At 35.8% G+C, this 20,049-nt stretch overlaps 1 protein-coding gene across 1 annotated transcript in view; it reads right to left on the reverse strand.

The window, feature by feature from the left end:
• AGMO (alkylglycerol monooxygenase) overlaps positions 1-20,049 on the reverse strand; it is a 334,799-nt gene that overhangs the window by 144,606 nt on the left and 170,144 nt on the right. Inside the window, exons 7-11 of the mRNA XM_004431408.3 lie at positions 19,370-19,435; positions 19,200-19,279; positions 15,765-15,899; positions 13,829-13,945; positions 3,355-3,437 (exon numbers count right to left, since the gene is read on the reverse strand). Coding sequence (XP_004431465.1) covers positions 3,355-3,437; positions 13,829-13,945; positions 15,765-15,899; positions 19,200-19,279; positions 19,370-19,435 — 481 coding nt within the window. The remainder of the gene's footprint in view (positions 1-3,354; positions 3,438-13,828; positions 13,946-15,764; positions 15,900-19,199; positions 19,280-19,369; positions 19,436-20,049) is intronic.

The following is a 20,049-nucleotide window of genomic DNA, read 5'->3' on the forward strand; positions in this document are numbered from 1 at the left end:
TTTTCCTGTAACTTGTTGAGTTTCTTCATGACAACTAGTTGAAATTCTCTGTCAGTTAGATCAGAATTTTCCATGACTTCGAGTTTGTTTTCTGGAGAGTTGTCATGTTCTTTTTGTGCTACCATGTTACTATAGTTCTTAATGGTGCTTGATGAGTTGTTCCTTTGCTGGTGCATTTGTGGTTGGAAACATTTTTCTTGTTTGTGTAAGGCTTTGGTTACTTTGATTCTCAGCTGCTTCTGGTTGTATCTGCAAGTCTGCACTTTCCACATTCCACTGCCTCTGCCAGATGCATCATCAGTGCCCTCCTTGCACTGCTTGTGCCTCTGAGGTTGCTGGTGCCTTGCTGCTTACGATGTCACTGTAGTTGTGGGTGTCACCACCAGATTCACTGGGCTGTGAGCACCTTTGCTGTTTCCGGGGTTGCCTGGGTTGTGTATTCCCCCACTATAGCAGTGAGAGGGGGACAGTGGAGTGGGGGCTGGGGTCATGTGCACCTCTGGCACATCCTGGTTTGTTGGGTCTGCAGGCACTCCTGCCAGGTAGGAAGGCCAAAGTTGCAGGCACCTTTGCAACTGGGAGAAGCAGGTTCATGGGATCCACTGTTGCTGTTACCTGGCTCTCCATGGGCTCGGGTGCTGTTGTCTTGTGTGCCGCTTATGCTGCTGCTCCTGGGTTATCTGGTGGTGTTGGCAATGCTGCTGCCAGGAGCACAAGTTCATGGGTGCTGTTGACACTGCCAGGTGTGCTGGGGTTGTGAGCAACGCCACCACCACCAGAAGGGTAGGGATACCTGGGTCATGAGTGCCACTGGGGCTCCTAAAGCCTCCAGTCTCCAGTGCCTGTGTGGTTCCTGAAATCTCAGGTCATGGGCACCTCCATTGTTGCTGGGGACCCGGGGTCTTATATGCAGCCTATGCTGCTGGCAGGCCAGTGTTGGGGGTGCCACCACCCGGGGCTGGGTTGTGGGCACTGTTGCAGCTCCTGAAACCTCAGGTTGTGGGCACCACCCACCACTGGTTAGGGAGGGGAAGGAGCTGAGCCATGAGTGCTGCTGCGGCTCCTGCAGCCTCTGGTCTTCAGTGTCAGTGTGATTCCTGGAATCTCGGGTCATGGCACTGCTGCTGCTGCCGGGAATATCCTGGTCTTGGATGCAGCCCCCACTGCTGGAAGGGCTGATGTTGGAGGCAACACCACGGGATGCAGAGGATGAGGCTGAGTTGTGGGCATTGCTGAATTTCCTGAAGCCTCAAGTTGCAGGCATCATATGCCACTGCTGGGGGAGGGGGAAGGGCTGAGCTATGAGTGCTGCTGTGGCTCCTGCAACCTCTGATCTCTGGTGCTGCTGCACTTTTTGGAACCTTAGGTCACGGGTGCTGCCACCACTGTTGGGGGTATTCGGGTCTTAGATGCAGCCCCTGCTGCTGGAAGGGCTGGTGTCAGAGGCACTGCTGCCAAGGGAGGGGGAGGGAGCTAGGTCACAGTTATCTTCACGGTTCCTGGAGCCCCTGGTCACAGGTGCATGGTGATTTCTGGCACCACTGGGAGCTGGGCTGCCTGGATTCCTGGGGCCTCCATTCGTGGGTGTTACCTCAGTTCCAGGGCCTCCAGTCACAGGCATGGCCCACAGATCCTGGAACCTCCAGTCTCGGGATCTGCTGCCACTGCTCCCCTGGTTCCACTGCTTCCAGGAGGTCCAGTCCACCCACCTTCAGATGTATAGATGTATGGCTCTCTCAGGTCTTCTGGTATGCTGTGCAGAGTCTTTTGTTGGTCTATGGCTGTCCTACTGGTTGTAACTTAGAGGGGAGACAAAGGGAACAACTCACTCCCCCATGATGCTGACATTGTGATTTCAGTATGAGTTCTTGAATAAGGCCAGAGGCAGTTTAGACTTTTACATAATTATATGCAATAAGAATAATTCAATATATCATAGGATATATCATGGCAAAATTGATAGCTTGCTTATTTAGCCTGTTTATCTGTATCCATGGAGACAACATATCTTCATTAAAACATGCAACTATACTTTTGCTATTGGCTGATTGCTAATTCTATTAAGTGTATGCAATCAACAGAATTGTGATCTTTAAACTGTAATCCTGATTCTTTGGATCTGGGTAATTATTTCAGATGGCTCTGACTCATTTCTCCATTTTCTCTTTTTCTGGCTCGGTATGTACTTTATTTCTAGTAAAGCGATAGAGAGCCAAACAAAAGGAATGATAAAATAAGCAGCATTTTTGAAGTATTGAAGGAAATAAGTTTAAAATTCTACACATTGTTTACATATGACTATGTGCAGTGGGCCAGCTGCATCATTCTTTACCAGATGTTCACATGAATGCATACTATAAACAGTTCCGTTAACCAGTAAGTTCGTTTGGACCTGGATCTTGATGAAACTCCAGAATCTCTTGCTATTCCAGAACACCCATTAAGCATTCCTTAGGAAGGTGACATAATATTCAACATAAATTAAGTGTATGTTTACTGTATATATAAAATTTCTGGAAAGTAATGGTTATTTGTTACCTACTTGAAAAACAATAACACTATAACAGATAAGATTTCAAGAATGACTGAGCGTCTTTGCAGTTTTTCATGAAGTTACAATATATGTAAATTCTATACTATGTGAATTCTTGAGTCACACTGCTTAGGTTTGTTTTCTCTTCTATCTCTTACTGTCCGTCTGCCTGACTTTCTTAACCCGTAAAATGGGCTTTATAGTAATTTTTATCTCAGAGCATTGTTGTAACGATTAATAACATATTCCATAGTACATATTAAGTACAAAAATATTTATATTAGTATTACTGTTAACGATTGATAAATACTAAGCAATAACCAATAGATATTTTTCTATATACCTCCTGCCATAAAAGCAATTTAAAATTGCTCAAGTGAATGTGTTTTCTGGCCAGGGTAGTATTTAAAAGGGGATTCTTTAAATAATATGCTGTGTGAGGGTAAAGGACATAAACTTTAAATATACACACATTCTGGCGTAGATTATGAACTATTCAATGGCAAAGGAAAAATACTCGAATATGTTTTATATGTTATTAAGTACTCAGAATTATGGTCTATGTTTTGAGAAATCAATCATTGTATTTTATAGCTTTTCTTTAATATACTTGAAAACCTAAGTTTCATTTAAAAGCTTAGATTTAAAATGCACCCTTGATTTAGAATCAGATAAACTGCTACTCTGTTTTCTTTAAAATAAAGGTGCGAAATTTTAGTTTCAACTTTATTTTTTGAATACAAATGTTTGGTGAATATCAATGTTTCACATAAAAAACTACATCATAAAGTTACATAAAATGAAAGAATTTCCTTTCTTGCCTTTGATCCAGAAAAAATCCAATGGAAGTCAAGGTAAGGATAATGAAGCAAACCCTCAGAAGGAGAGTGACCTGCGACAGTGCCTGTAAGACAAACACAGAGACCAAGGGATCCTTTAGCAGAGTTATCAGAAGAAACGTCAGAATTTAAAGCTGACAATTAAAACAGCCCCCCATTTTATTTTATATTACATCATTTGTCACGGGCATTTTTTGAAAAGGTTGAATATGTAGAGGATACTTTGGTTTTCCTAATGTCACTTCGTTAGCTTGTTGGACACTTGGAGAATGAATGAGACAATTCCCCAATGATATTTTGCTTAAGATTCTTTCTAAAAATTCTCCTTTAAAGTTCTGACTTTCATACTTCTTTGAAAAACCCATGCTCCAAGTATGGAGAAATCACTTACATTTTTATGAATAAATAGCACATTCCAATTGCTATTTTTAATATCACCAATTCTTTGTGGTTTCAAACCCAAAGCTGTCTTTAACACAGAAAATATTAAAGGAGAATGTGTTTATGAGTGTGAACACATATAGGAAAGAGATTGCACACACACATATACACACACACACTCATATTTGATGAAATCTGTATGTTCACAGGTACATGTCAAAGATTATCTTTTGAATTTTTGTAACAAAAACAACATATTTTTCTGTCACAATTATAAATTAGTTATACATTTTGTTTACATGTCAAAATTTAATAATAATGTGCATTGAGCATCTACTATTTTATAGCTTCTATGCTATGTGTTTCATACACTTTAATTCTTTTTATAGTCCCAAGAACCTTGCAGAGCAGGTATCATTAAATCTGATTCATATGTGAAAAAACAAACAAACTGAAAATCAAAAGATTAAGTAACTTTTCCATCATCACACAGAAATAAATGATGTCTCTGAAATTCAAAACAGACCTTCCTGACCCTAAAGTGTGACAACAGTAGAAAACATATGAGCAACAAACTTAGAGGAGGCAGGGGCAGAGATCTAAGTTGAGATTATGTAGCTAATGTTTAGGCCAAATGAATACTGCTTTAGATCGAAAGTGGATCAATAAAAGCAAGGGGTTGGATACACAGCCCCTGAATGCTTTCCTTACTTAGTGATGGTGTTTACACTTCACCTTTATGAGAACACCGGAGGTGTGATACAACAGGGTTGGCTAAAATAGCGATCAAAACATTATGCAAGCGCTCTCTTTCTCTTTTCTGAAATAACTAGAGGTAATTTCAACTCATTGTTAACTAGTATACATACCAACTAAATTGCATCTGTCTAAAGTTGTAAACAATAAGCAAAACCACCATTTGCAATTGCTGCTCACATCCAATACCCCAGCTCCATACCATCCTGTCAATCAGTCCTGTCTGTCATGGCCAACTCCTAACATCTCACTGTGCTATATGCTTAAGATGGCACCTGGAATTCCCAAGGGATTTTTTTTTTGCTGAGGAAGAGTTACCCCAAGCTAACATCTGTTGCCAATCTTCTTCTATTTTGTATGTGAGCTGCCGTTGGCCACTGACAGACGAGTGGTGTAGGTCTGCACCTGGGAATCAAATCCGGGTCGCTGAAGTGGAGTGTGCTGAACTTAACCACTAGGCCACTGGGCCTGGCCTGCCAAGGGATTTTAAACCCTCCCAAGCAAATTTTAGTAGAAGAGTATTGCTGAGTGGTCAAAAATTTGCATTAAAAATGTCAGAATATTCACAAATATGGGGACAGCGTTAGGTATCAAATATAGGATGGGGAGCTCAGTGGATGCTAGAATGTTTCAGTGGAGAGCAGTTGAGTGCTATTTGGGTATGTGGAATTTAGTAAAGGCTGCTTTCAGACAGTGAAGCAAAAAATATCAGAAAAATATTTTCTTGGTGGTAGAAGTAACTGTGTGCTTGAGTAGATTAATGTTTGCTTAAGGGAAACATTTTGTCTTTAAAGAAAAATGCTTCTTTCACATTTATTGCTTCATTTTGATTTTTTAGGGAAAAATTCACATGGAAGGGAGAGATGATTTGTGCTCAAAAACTAGAGCATAATTTTAAATGCTCTAGAAGAATATAGGGTTTGGAATTATGCAAACTTCTCAGCCACATAACCATGGGCAATTTATTCAGCATTTCAAAGGTTCTATAATGTGTTTGGTACATTTGAAATAAAATATGAGTTTTGCAAGGACTATAATAAAGTACTCAGAAGAGTGCTTGGCACAAAGTAAAAAGTCAATTAGTGGTCATGATGAATATAATTGTTATTATGCTCAGGCTATACTAATCTTCTAAGTGGCACTTGGGTTAATCTTAATTACAGTAAGACAAAGAAGCACTAATAAAAGGTCCATTAGCTCTTCCAAATATCACAGGAAATTCAGAGATAGGACAAAATATACTTTTTGTTTTGGTTAGGGAATTTATGATCCCTGGACGAAAAAAAAAAGAACTCTTTCTGCAAATTGCTTCCTGGCTACTGGAGTCGGAATTAAAACCAACTTAATACAGCCATCCAGCTTCCTAGTCAGTGCCTCTACTTGGCTGATAGGCATCTGAAACTTAGCATGTCTAAAACTCTGTCTTTGATTTCCACCTCCACATCACACATTCCCCAGTTTTCTTCAGCTTAGAATGGCACCTTCAGTTTTTCAATTGCTCAAGCCAAAGACTTATGACTCATCCTTGACTCGTTCACCGTTTACTTCTAATACATCAGAGATAAATGTCAGCATTATATTTGAAATATATCCAGAATAAAGGTATTTGTTACATACAGCATCACTAATACCCTGTTCCACCCCAACATGATGTCTACCACAATTGAAATACCCTCTTAACTGGTCTGTCCACTTCTAAAATTACATGTCCGCCTATCATGGCCTTCCACCCCTGGTATGCAGCCACAACTCTGGCTACTTTCAAAGCGTAAGTCATCTCATATCACTTTTATGTTCTAAATCCTCCAGGAGCTTCAAATCTCACCTAGAATAAAGCTCAAAGTCCTTACTCTGGCCTATGCATGACATACCCCCATTATCATATTACCCCCTAGTAATCTCTGTGTTTTTCATTCGTAAGCCATATCAGAAAATTTGCTCTTCGTTGAACATAACAAGCATCCTTCCCACTCAAGCCTGTTTCACCTACTGTTCCTTCTACTTGGAATGACTTCCCCCATTGATCCTTGTGGTTCATTCCTTCATCTCATTCAGGTAGCTATTCAAATGCACGTCCTTGTCTGTCATATATAAAAGAGTGCTTCTCCATAACTCTCTATAACCATATTTTGTTGTATCGTTGTCCATACAGCTTATCACTTCCATACACTTACACATTTGTTTATTTGTGCATTCTCTAGCTGTTTGTTGTATGTGTCCTCCCACTAGAATGTAAGCTCCATGAGAGGTTTTGTCTCTTCATTCACTGTTATAACTCAAGTGCCTAGAACATTGCCTGACACGTAGTCAGTATTCAATATATGTTTGTTGACTGACTGGCCATATCAATGACTATTTTACATTTGTGTTTTAATGTTAATACCTTTAATATTAATAATTTAAATTAAATGATTAATTGGCTGAAACAATAATTTAATATTAAAACATCAAATATTTAATTTAATATCAATATTAATAAAATAATGATAAAATATTAGTATTTTAGTTCATTACAATCAAAAATAAATCCTATTAAATTATTCAATTTAATATTTAATAATTTATTATTAATAATATATTAAGTGTTTCAAAATCTTAAATATGTAAAATATTAAATCCTTTAATATTCATATATTTAATGAATTCTTAAAGAACAGAATTCAATTCTTAAAGAACGGAATTGTCCTAAAAGTGTTTGAATTTAAAGGAAGCTAAGAGTACTATAAGAAGGATTTCAATATCGAACACGTGCTTCCTTTAAAGAGTCCATTTTTCTATGGAACGTCTAAGTTTCTCCATACAGCATCCTTTAATAGGCTAATTAAGGCATACAATCAATTGATCATCTCTAATTTCTACACGTTCATTCCATGAATATTTGTTGAGCGTGTGCTAGGCACTATGGTAAATATGAGTTTAACAGAGGGAGCAAGAAAGGCAAAATCCTTGCCCCGAAATCACGCTACTTTAATCCCTGCTGAGATGACCATAGGCCAACTACACTAGAGCCGAAAGAAAAAAAATAGAATAGAATATAAGCTTTGACCATTATAAACACTTAGTCTCCTGTGTTTTAAACAATATGTGAAATGACATAGAGCTTGTTAGTTTTTCATAATAAGTAAGATTTTATTTTCCATTGGACTTACTCCCATTTCATACCATCCACTACTGGTATATCTTTCATGTATAATATTGCTGTCTTAAAGTGGTAAAATGGAATTATTCTAAATTAACCATAAAATGCATTATAAGTTTTTGTCAAAAAAAAAAAACCCACACAGGGCCGGCCCCATGTCTTAGTGGTTGAGTGTGCGCCCTCCGCTACTGGTGGCCCGGGGTTTGGATCCCGGGCGTGCACCAACGCACCATTTCTCTGGCCATGTTGAGGCCGTGTCCCACATACAGCAACTAGAAGGATGTGCAGCTATAACATACAACTATCTACTGGGGCTTTGGGGAAAAAAAGGAGGAGGATTGGCAATGGATGTTAGCTCAGAGCCGGTCTTCCTCAGCAAAAAGAGGAGGATTAGCATGGATGTTAGCTCAGCGCTGATCTTCCTCACAAAAAAAAAAAAAAAAAAAAAGCTAGGATAATGAAGAAGGCCAGACAAGGATTACAGCTTGCAAAGCTAGCGCTCACAGGCTGCCTACAGCACATGTTCCCATCAGACAGACTACACAAACTCATGATTCACTGGGCATTGGGTAGAGAACGCCAAAGGATCTTGCCACAGCGTTGGGTAATAATTAGTCCAAGACTGAGCAACTTCAGCAATGACAGGTCCTACAATAGTTGCTGGAAGACACTTATGTTGATATATTTTCTTTCTTGGATGTTCAGTAGAACTATTTTGAGAGCCAATGCAGCCACTCTGAATAATCAGTATTTGCCTCAAGATCTCACTGAAATCAGTACACCAACTTTCTCTATACTTTTGACAGAAAAATTTTATCTTTTTCACTATGAAACAAATAAAAATATAAGCTATATACCTTTCAGTTATTTCCCAAGATACAAAAGAAAAAAGGAGACATTAAAAGACAATCTCAGAGAGACAAATTTCCTTTTCAGGAGGATTACTTTTAATAAGGAAATATGACTCCCAAGAACTGTGCATTTAGACTTGAGTTTCCAAAGCTGAATTAAAATGTCTAATTTTTACATGTTTTTCATAAATCAAAATGACATCTTAATTCAAATTACAAGCAGTTTATGGTTGATTGTGTTTATTATATGATATCTTTTAAAGGAGCAGCCTGATAGTGACCAAATTTGGGGACAGTACTAATAGTATGAAGATATATTTAATTTCACAGTTAATATTTCATTATTTGATGCAAATGACATATTAAATGTGCAATTTCCCATTTTATTATATTTCAATATAGTAGATAAAAATTATATTTTTCACTGGAACTCACAATGATCACTTTTCTAAGTTCCTGAAGTCTATGCTTATCAGACAGGTAGCTTTTGTTAATATCCTTTCTTTACTACACACTTATTACATTCATTTCATGGCTTTTAATTATAATTGATGCTCATTTTGACTCACATTTCTTTTTTTCTTATTACTTCAGTTACCACCTAAACGTTGTAGGAAATTAAATTAAATCCCAATGGGCTGCACTGGAAGGAAACAGTACACACTGTATATTGGCTTAAGAGGTTTCACATAGGACCTAAGCTAGACCTAATTTGTGCAAGTGACACTGTCTATTATGAGAGTATGACTAAATATATTGATTTTTTTTTCCAAAGGGTCTGTTAAAACATGTCAACATGAAAACATTAGTTGCAAAATTGTAGTGCCCATAATGTTTTACAGAGTACAACATCTAGGGGAATTTAAAAATATAAAAATCTGTTTCTGAATTTGTATTGGAAATTCTCAGATGTCTAATTAACATGAACTATCTCATCAAATAGTTTGTGTTAAAACATATTTTCAGTAACTTTATTACACATTCTATTACATGACTCAAATATTCAAGCTGTTTTGAGCGCGTCTATTATTTAAAAGGATAGCATTGCCTTTTACTTTAGAAACAAGTGTTACTTTGGAAACATGCTAGCATGTCCATATTTTCATTTCAAATGTGTATTCATGATATCACCCCATGAAGTGGACCCTGGCAGCTGAGGAATTGATTTCCCAAGCATTACTAAACCAAGATCAACATAAAAGTCTCTGGGTCATATCACTAAACTAAACAGTATCTATTTAAATGTATGCATTGCAAGTTTCAATAAGAAAGGAATGTGCCATTTACACCTTTGTGGTGGCCGTCAAATTGCTTTTTTGACTCCCAAAGTTATTCATACAGAACTTGCACACATAAAACAAGTACGTATTTATCTACTCTTGGTATATGCATAAACAGAAAGGCTGTGGGACCACAGCAGGGTTCCCAATTACAAGTCAGCCACAACTTTTCTATGTGATTATTGGCTACAGTGAATCTGGAAAAAAAATATTGCTGTTGGATTTTAACGTCTTCATATGCTTTTAAACATCCCCGAGACTAGAAAGGCACTATAGAATTTTGCAAATAAACAACTTTTGTTCCTAGTTGCACAGTATGTTTTTAGCAAAGAAAAACATGTGTGGTAAACAAGCCAATGCACCTTTCAAAACTCCTTTGTGTCAGGAATGAAGCTGTCTCCAACTCTAATTTTAGTTTGAGAAGGATTCCAACACTTGATATTTCTCTTTGTCAATATATCTCCATGAGTTTCTCATATAGCTGAGTTTCTCATATAGTTTTTTACGGCAGTAGAAAAATCCTGTGAAAATCGTGATATAAGTTACATCTTTTAATACACACACACTGCATCTGGCTACATTTTTACCCAGGAAGCGCTCACTCATGCCTAGACATTGAAATCTCTTGGTGAACTTAATGTTAAGGGCCTCTATTCAAAATCAAAATGGGGAAATTTCCATTTTTGTTTCTAGGAATTAGTATAGTTTATTTTAGGATTTAACTTAGTACAGCTAAAAAAATTAAATAATCAGACTGGACTCAATATTGATTGGTATATCAAAAGTTAGATACTTAGATGTAGATGATCTAGCTTTTTTTCTGATCTCACTTAACTATCTTAACTCTATTAATGCATGCGTATTTTAGCCATAATTTAGGCGAACAAATTAAAATAAAAAAGTAATTTAATAAAGTTGTCAGTGATGGGTTAATTATGTAATACTTGAAGAGATGATTATGAGGCCTTAGGTTAAGCAATTAATAAGTCTAACCATTATGGTAATTTGATGTCTACATGTGCACTGCTAAGAGTGATGTAGTTCACACCACTTTTAAGAAAGCTTTGCTCCTGAAATAAATTCTTGGTTTCAAACTTTGTCTTCTTTTGAAGCTAAAGGAAAAAGAACCTGGTACAATGTGGAATTGGTTTCATTAGCTGTAGCACGTACATGAAAGAGCAAACAATAAGCCAGTATATTTCCTACCATTATATTCTCAAAACATTTCTGGTCGCATTGTACCCTATTTCTTATTTTCACTTCATAAAAGGGAAACCAGAATTTAAATCATTGCTTTCTGCTATAATCAGGAAAGTCTACTACATATTTTCCTATAGCTTCAAAAAAATTGTGTGTGGACAGAGAGAGTGTGTGAACTTGTATATTGTTCAGAATTGGGGTCACTATTTGTAGCAATGTTTGATTGTTAATTTTAAATGCAAAATCCACAAACACATATGGACAACACCAATCATTAAAGTCTTTAAATAATGTTAAAAATTAAAATAGCTTTTTCAATGTATTATGCAGTAATCTTTATAATAACTTTTTGTAAATCTATTTTATTTAGCAAGACACACTCTAGCACACACTATTGGTTGCCCAACCAGAAAATATGCCCCATTTCTTCTGTACTAATGCTATGCTGATTTTGTCCAGGCATAAGGAAGGAATGTGTTCAGGGGGAAAGTGAACTCTTTATCCCCAGGGTATGAATTATGCTTGGTATAATTCATTCATGGTTAATTCATGATGGTGTTAGTTATTGGTTCAGTGTGGGGATGTGAATTAGTCTTGAACAATGAGACATGAAAGGACATTTGCTGCAAAATATTTTGGGACTTCTTTTCCTCCTTCTTAAATGAAATGAAATTTACAAGGTGCTCTAGGAGACTTGAACTTGCTGCCTTTGCTCACAGTTTGTGAGGAGAGGATGCCAGGCGTTGCTGTAATTATCTTATGATGATGAAAGCCAAGAGAATTGTAGAGAAGCCTTTTTGGAAGCTCTACATGTTTGATCTGCTGAACTAATCAGTCCTGGAAACAGTTGCCTCTGAATTTCCAGTTATGTTTAAGCCACATTTAATAGGATATTGTGTTTCTTAGAGCAGAAGATATCTAATAGACACTCATGCTATAGACACTTTAAGTAAAATGGTATTCTGCAGGAAGGTTTGTATGTTACTATGCATTTTATAAGTGTTGAAAGAATATTTTTTGAAAACAAGTTCAAATCACACATTTATGAGTAAGAAAGATTTATATGGATCTAAAATTTATTTTTGTCTACTCAAATCTATTTCTCTTTTTCTATATACTATCATCTCAATTTTTTCTTTCAAGCCAGACTTTTCCTCCTCTCAGAGCATGAGGATCCTATAGAGCTGACTCTGTTCTCCCATTCATAGACTAATGGTCTATGATCCAGGCCTGACCACATTGATTGGTTCAGGATATCCAGATGAACAAAGCCATAATAACATTAGACTCCAATTTGGAACTTTCACTTCTGGGGTTGTTTGTATGGCGGTATTTAAAGCTAGAACTGCTGGTAGCCCTCTTGCCGCCATGAAGGCTGAGAGTCTGTAGGAGAATCTGCACTGAGAAAAGCATAGCTGCAAGAAAGAATGAGCAGGTTCCTGATGGCATCATTTGACTCATTGGATCCAGCACTGCCTGAAGAAGAAATAGTCCCAAACTCTTCAGTTATGTGAGTTAATAAATTCACTCTGAGTTGAATATCTGTCACATACAACCAAAAAGTCCTACTTAACACGCTCAGTAACCTACTTAGAGTAGACTTCTTTCTTATAATGCACTATATAAGTCACATGAAACATTTGTAATTGTTCTAGTGGAATTACTGTACCAGGATTATTAAAATGGTATCTAATTATTAAAAACAATTCCATAGGATTTATATATTAAAATCCTTAAAAATACCCTTTAGTAGACCCATTTTTCTGCACATATTATTTATTAATGTCTATTACTTATGGGGTTTTTATGCATAGACTGGTAATCTTTCAATAGCACAGACTTATTCTTTGAAAAGGTAATTTATCTTGCCTGAATTCACTGTCCAGTAATCCCATTTGAATTCATTTACATTTTTTCTGGATTCCTGTGTCTTTTTTTGAACTTTTTCACAGTATTCTTTATGTCTGAAGATAATTTGTCATATTTTTTTTATCTCATTGTCTTTTACAAATGTATAACAGATTCTTTTTTTGACTCTTTTAATGCACTAATTCTCTCGCCAGTTGTCTTTAAACTGCTATTTAAACCATTTACTTCCTCAGGTCTGTTATCATATTTTTGTATTCTAGAAGTTTAATTTGATTATTTCTAAATGTGCCTCATCATTTTGACAGTCTCTTGTTTCTTGATTTCTCATTTCTTCTTAATTTCATCTTCTCCTTCAAACATGTTAAATTTACTTAATTTATAGTTTAGTTACTTTAATTTCCCAAACCTGTTGTTTTTGAGGGTTTGATTCCTTTGTTTGTCTTGATGGCTTTCTCCTAGTTTGTTTCTGTGCTTTTACATTCTGAGTTCATAATCATTGGTACTTTCTCTGTGAGAATACTCTGAAACTTGGGTTTAAGGGATTGCTCCAAGCATGATTCTAACATGCATCTTTTAGACACATGAGACCTAATCCAAGAGCACTTGAACTATATTCTTAGTTTAGGTGTATAAATCAATGGCTCGTGTAAATCCTGTTCCCATATCTGAGTGAAGGCTGGTTTCTAATTAAAAATTCTCAGGGAAGATTTTTTTTCTACCTCCTCAAAGCCAAGTCAGTATCAATAACATACCATTTGATGGACATTCTATACAGGAACACTTTGGATATAATTAATTAATTTACATTTAATAGTCTAGAAGAATTAATTTATCTGTTTAATTGTGTGGTAGTGCCAAAACTAAAGTAGACAATTACAGAAGAGAATAGAGCACAGCTGTAATATAGGGAGCTTATTTTCATTTTCAGACAAAGTGACAGATAATTTTCTCACACTCTGTTTAAAATGGATACCACTTACAGCTTTATCTGCAAAAGTATCTTCATAAAATGCTAGCATCAGAGCAAACTGTACCACTGCATATATCTTTAAGAGTTGAGACGCCAATGATGAGAAGGGAACTTCTTTCCCTGTGACCTAGGAAGACAAGAAAGAAGGCTTTCCTTTATATTCCTCCCTGGCTTATTCTTCTCATTGAAATTCACACTAAGTGAAGAGGAGATATGCAAAAAGAAATGAAAGGTTTAGCTACTCTTTTTTTTTTTCCAAAATGACTCTAACATTCATTTTTTTGGATAGAAAAAATATAGAAGTTAGGAGACTTGTTTTTCATTTCAGAAGCATTATGATTCTGATTTAGTCGGCCTTATAGAAAGCAATGTAAGAATTGATCCAGCAATATGTACTGATGATAAACATAACCACCCTAAACACGAAAATATGAATACAAAAATATGTCCATGATTACACATGAAAGTATAGCAAAAGAAAATATGGAAGGTGATTTTGGGTAGTGTGAATAATCATGCCTAAAAGAGAAATATTGCTTTATTGGAAAACAACTTTCCTAAACTACAGAGTTTCCCAGAAATACTACAATTCTATTTTTATATGGCAGATTTAGGCACCAGTATGACTGTACAGTATTCACTTTGGATTATCTGTTGGAAAAAAGAAAAAATAATAAGTGAACCATAGCTAAATAGACACTTTGGAACTGAAATAAGCAAATTATTTTCACCTACATTAAGTTAGTTCATTGTTACATAACTGATTGTGAACAGAACAAAAAGTGTCTGGGAAATTTTACACAGCAGCTTTCATAACTGGATGAGAAAACATCCTTATTTTAGATCATGATTTTTTAAAAATAATAATATTCAAATTAAAACATATGATTTTATTTCCTTAAAATATTGGCTAATTTTTATACTTATAATTATCTTTTATACTCATAAAATTTTATTACTCATAATTTTTATACTCATAATGAATAGCAGTTTACTCTTTCTGTTGTTTCTATATTACTATTAGTGATAGTTATTTTAATAAGGAATCACTGTATATCCTGAATGATTGGAAAGAAATTCCCTTTTCATCTCTGTAAGAGGAATTCCAGATTGAAATTGAATTTTTCATTTGGTTCCAGTGTTTTAAATTTCTACCTTGCTTATTTTTGGTTTTTAATGTGATTTCTGTATTTAATGCTACTGCTCTACTATAAAAGGAATAAAGTTATGGTCTAATCCAATAACCACATCATCTTGGTGTGACTTTAGACCTTCCATTCTGGAGACTCTGTCTTTCATGAACGAAATGAAGGCTAGACTGAATCATCTTTTTTTTTTTTAATTTTTTGTTTATTGCAGTAACATTGGTTTATAACATTGTGAAAATTTCAGGTGTACATCATTATACATCTATTTCTGCATAGATTACATCATGTTCACCACCAAAATACTAATTACAACCCAACACCACACACATGTACCGAATTATCCCTTTCGCCCTCCTCCCTCCCCCCTTCCCCTCTGGTAACCACCAATCCAATCTCTGTCTCCATGTGTTTGTTTATTGTTGTTATTATCTACTACTAAATCATCTTTAAGGCTCCTTCCATTTCTAGTGTTTTAGGATTCTGTGACTGAGCCATAGGTGTTTGTCTAGTTTCTGCACTACAAAACAGCTCTTGGCTATGTGTCTGAGTGGATTTGAAAACCAGCCTCTGCTGCTCTGCCCCCATACCATGCTCCCTAGTGTTTGCCTGGGAGAAATCACCCCTCTTATTGGCCCCTAGGTGGTGTCCACTCATTAAGTTATGCACCACAGGGCTGTATCTGCCTAAGAGAACATCTCTTTTCAGATTTGCATGAAGTCAGCATATCTACAGGCTGGCTGTAGACCTGACCATATGAGACTAATCTTCACCATCACCAAGCCCATGAACTCTATTTACCTCTGGGATTTCTTCACTCAGTCCAAGTCTTGGTTTACCTGGACCCCAGCCTGGTCCTTTAAATATGACAGAAAACTTATTGAAGAATCCAGATGTGGCCCAGAATGTAGTCCATATGTAAACTAAATAGTGGAACTAGAAGAATAAAAATATAGCTTATTTAAAACAAAAATATTAAATACAATAAATCATGAATTTTATTTTATAGTACAATGTAATTTATATATTTTTTCTGTAATATATAGGTTACGTATAGTTCAATTAATGTGGATTAATAGGCAATTGCATTCCAAATTGTAATTCATTCTATGTATTCTATGTCTTTTAAGTTTAATTGTGTTCTTGTCATATTTCTGAGCTTTCACAAAATTATAATTTTGAAATTAAAAAATAGGGCAATTGTTTAGAAAATTAGCAAAGTAGAAACAATGAGTTAAGAGGCTTTGCTTCCAATGGAATTGACTAGCAGCCTGTGCACTCAACATCCGTATGTAACGACTTCCTTTTTAAAGTCTTGCTAAATGCATATTAAGGTTGAACATGGAAACATACAGATATTGCATATCTGTTTAAATATTAAATAGTATTTAAAATATTAAAAATCACCCTTATTTACTCTTTTGAGTTATAGACAAACCTGTCTATAATTAAGGAAAAATGTTCAAAGCCATTTCTGATAGTAGACTTCTGTGTATTAAATAGCCCATATTCTGTAATAAGAAAAGGAGGAATTTGCTTACTGAGTCAAAAGTTTGCATTGAGGCTCATAGCAGGAATCCGCATTCTTTAAATAACACAGACTTGACGTACAGAAGTAAAAGTATGCCCACACATTAGAAGTACTCAGTAAATATCAGCTATTAGGATATTTAGCTATATCTGCCATACATGTGATAATAATGCACCATAGGATTAAAAATAGTCCTGGAGGTTGGGCATCAGCTATAGACCCTAGAGATGAGCTCTATTATAAGTTAGTCATAAATTAATGTAGAAAGAAGTTTTGGCTCTATCAGAATTTGTGGTCTCACTGGCATTTTCACTGTCTCTTAAAGAATTTAAGCTGCTAGGATAATAAAAATGCTTTTTAAAATTGCTTGAAATATTACCATAAGGAATCTGAAGCAATTAAGGAACAATGTAGAGTTTAGTGGAGCAGATTTTGAGGAAAAAGGAAAAGTTAGGTGCAAACATACTGGAGCTTTGTAATAATAATAATTATTATACGGAAATGTGCTTAGGAGTTATAACACACAGTAATATACTTGTTTTGTTATTTTGAAAACTGACTGCAATTTTATTCCTGTCATTCTAGACACAAGTCATGAGCAATAATACAAGGTAACATTTTAAAATAGGGAGGACTTTCTTACTGATTTGCTTTCCAATGCCCTGAAACTCCTGGACTCCAAAGAAGAGCGAAGTGAATGGTCTATGCCTAATACTAAGGGGGAAAAAACCCTCTCTGTCAAGAGGGGACCGTCCTAAGTTGCTTTTGATGCCTCTGAGGAAAAGGAGAGAAATCTAGCTGAGTATAAAGAAATGCAAGTGAAAGTAAGTATAGTTTTTTTGTAGGTTCAGGAACACCTGATTATCACAACTTGCTGATTTGACATTTTTGACAATATAAGTAAGCATCTAGAAGACTAAACCTTAGACACAGTCGTGACAATTACTACACTAAAGGAAATGTTTATGTGAGGGCAGAGGCCTGGGCAATTGAACTTGACACAGCTTCAGCAGCAGCTCATAAATACCTGTGATTGTCTGAACATTGTGTCTCTCCAAATCCTAATCATCCAACTCCTTGTGCAGCTCGTGTTGCACAGTTTTCAATCTCTTATGCTGAAAATATGAACCCCTTTTCCTCAGCAAGAGTGTATACCCCGAAAGCCTTGCTACTTAAAGGATCAGCCATGAAACAGCAGTATCAGCATCACCTCAAGCTTATCAGAAACACAGAATCTTGGACAGATCCCGGACCCACTCAACACAGTCTGCACTTGAATAAGATCCTCCCATGATTCATATGCAGATTAAGTTTGAAAGACTGTCTCCTAGAGGATGGAAACAAGTTGTCTATTCCTTTTTAATCTCCACAGTACAGAGACACGACTACACCCTGTGAAGAAGCAGCTCTCAATGTATTATTTCTAAATTGATTTAAATTCTATAAAGCTTATGATTAAGGAAGTACTCTGAAATATTTGTTAGTTTTGTCCTGAGAGAGATGTTTTGTTCTTAGTAATGTCTAACCAGAGGGAGAGAGAGAAAGAGAAAGAGAGAGAAATGCTCTACAGTTGAGAAGAAGAGAAATAATCAATTTTTCTCTTTTAAAGCATGAGAAAAAATGCCTTTCACTTGAAAGTGAAGGTAATTGTGATGGCACAGTGTAAACGTTAAATAGAGTTAAACAAGTTTTGGGCTTTGCCTGCGACCTACCTTGGTTAAGTTTTCACCTGACAAGCTGTGTGTAGTTGGGTGAATTACTTAAATCCTGGGAACTTCAGTTTCACTCACCAAAAAATGAGGCTAAAAAGAACCACTACCTTGCAAGGTTTTAGTAATGGTTACGTTAAATATATGTGCTGCACTCTTAGCAATGCCCTGCATATAGTAAAAGCTCGATAAATGTAAATTTATTTTATTTTAACTTTCTTAAAAACTTGGAAGAGGTAGGTTTGAAAAGCAGACCCAACATGAACCTGTAATTTCCTCCCTTACTGAATGCTGGAAACCCAGTCTCCTGGACAGAGTTGTTGTGGACCAACCTCTTCAGTTTTTTAAGCATTCTTATCTTTTTCTCATTTACCAATCCCCGGCCCCAGGAGTATCTGTGGTGGTCTGCCGCCGACGGATCAGAGCTTCACAGACATTCCTCATTTCTCTAGTGCCAACCATTGAGACCAGTGAACAACCAATACCACATGTCTAGCAGAGAAGTGGTCCAGTGCAACAAGTCTTAGCAGGTGAGGTAATGTGCACACCCAACCAACCCGTAATAGCTCCTGACACCTAGGTCCAAGAAGAGTAGGGCAAAGGCCTCACATTGAATTTCTAACCAGAGTCATGCAGCCTTGCAGCAAATATTTTTCTTACTGAGGGATCAGTCTTAATTATACTTTTTACTACCGCTCCTTCTGAATACATGAATACATTTCAGGTCTATTCTGAGAAAGAAAATGTTTGCTAAAGAGTCTTTTTTTTTTATTCTACATAGTAGATATATTTAAGAATTCTTATAATGAGATGTTTTTAAATGTATTTTGCCCCAGTTGATGCAAGTCTTTGAGCGCTAGAGTTATTTCCAAATTCTTTTACAGTTAAAAAACTTTTTTCAGGGCATTGTAATGCACTTCCGCCTCATATTCTTTTAAATATGAGATTTGTGAAAGGATATAATCAATTCAGAAAAAATGAAACTAATTACATTACCTGCACCTTGAATGGGTCAAATGTGTTAACGGGATGTGTTAGACCATATACAACTTTTTCATTCTCTGCCTCAAATGTCCCTGGAAGACAAACATTAAAGATATGATCTTTGACTTTCTGGGAATTAATGAGCTAATTTAATTTCTTTTATTCTCATACTTTTTACTTACCAAAAATTCTATCCCATATAATAAGAGTGCCAGCATAATTTTTGTCTATGCAATAACGGTTTCTGCCTATGAGACAAAATATTAAAAAATAATTATAAAAAATGCAGTTAAGCTTTTTGAAACATCTCGTTGTCTTATACTTTAGAACCCATTCAAAAAATTAAGACTCATGCAACAGAATGATTTCCTTATGAATGGCTTTTCATTAACAACATTAGACTTTACTTGCCAGTAAATTGTTTTCATTCAATTTATTTTTCAGTAAATTTTACTAAAAAGAGCAAAGATTTCCTTGAAACTATATATACTTAGAATTATCCCAGATTTTAAAAAATGTTTTTGCTTACAATTTTTCCATTTTTTAAAAAATCTGGGATATTCTAAGTAACTCTTCTTTAAGGACTATCAAAGAGTAATAATTAAAAATTAAATGGCCTGGGGAAAAAAAGGCAGTAAGAAATAAGATAAATAATATATGTACATTTGTTTTTTTTTTTTTAATTTTGAAGTGAGTTGTTATCTGTATCCCTTTTCTCTGCATCTTTCCCAGGAAGAAAATTTTCTACTTCGAGTGAGACTTTACTATTTTTTTAATCCTAAAAGACATAAGTGAAAATTAAATTACCCTTGATTATTTTTATTAACTCATAACATATATGATATTTTTCCTATTCCAAAGT

The sequence above is a fragment of the Ceratotherium simum genome, chromosome 1, assembly GCF_057802395.1.
Source record: "Ceratotherium simum simum isolate JZ-2026a chromosome 1, ASM5780239v1, whole genome shotgun sequence".
NCBI classification, from domain to species: domain Eukaryota; kingdom Metazoa; phylum Chordata; class Mammalia; order Perissodactyla; family Rhinocerotidae; genus Ceratotherium; species Ceratotherium simum.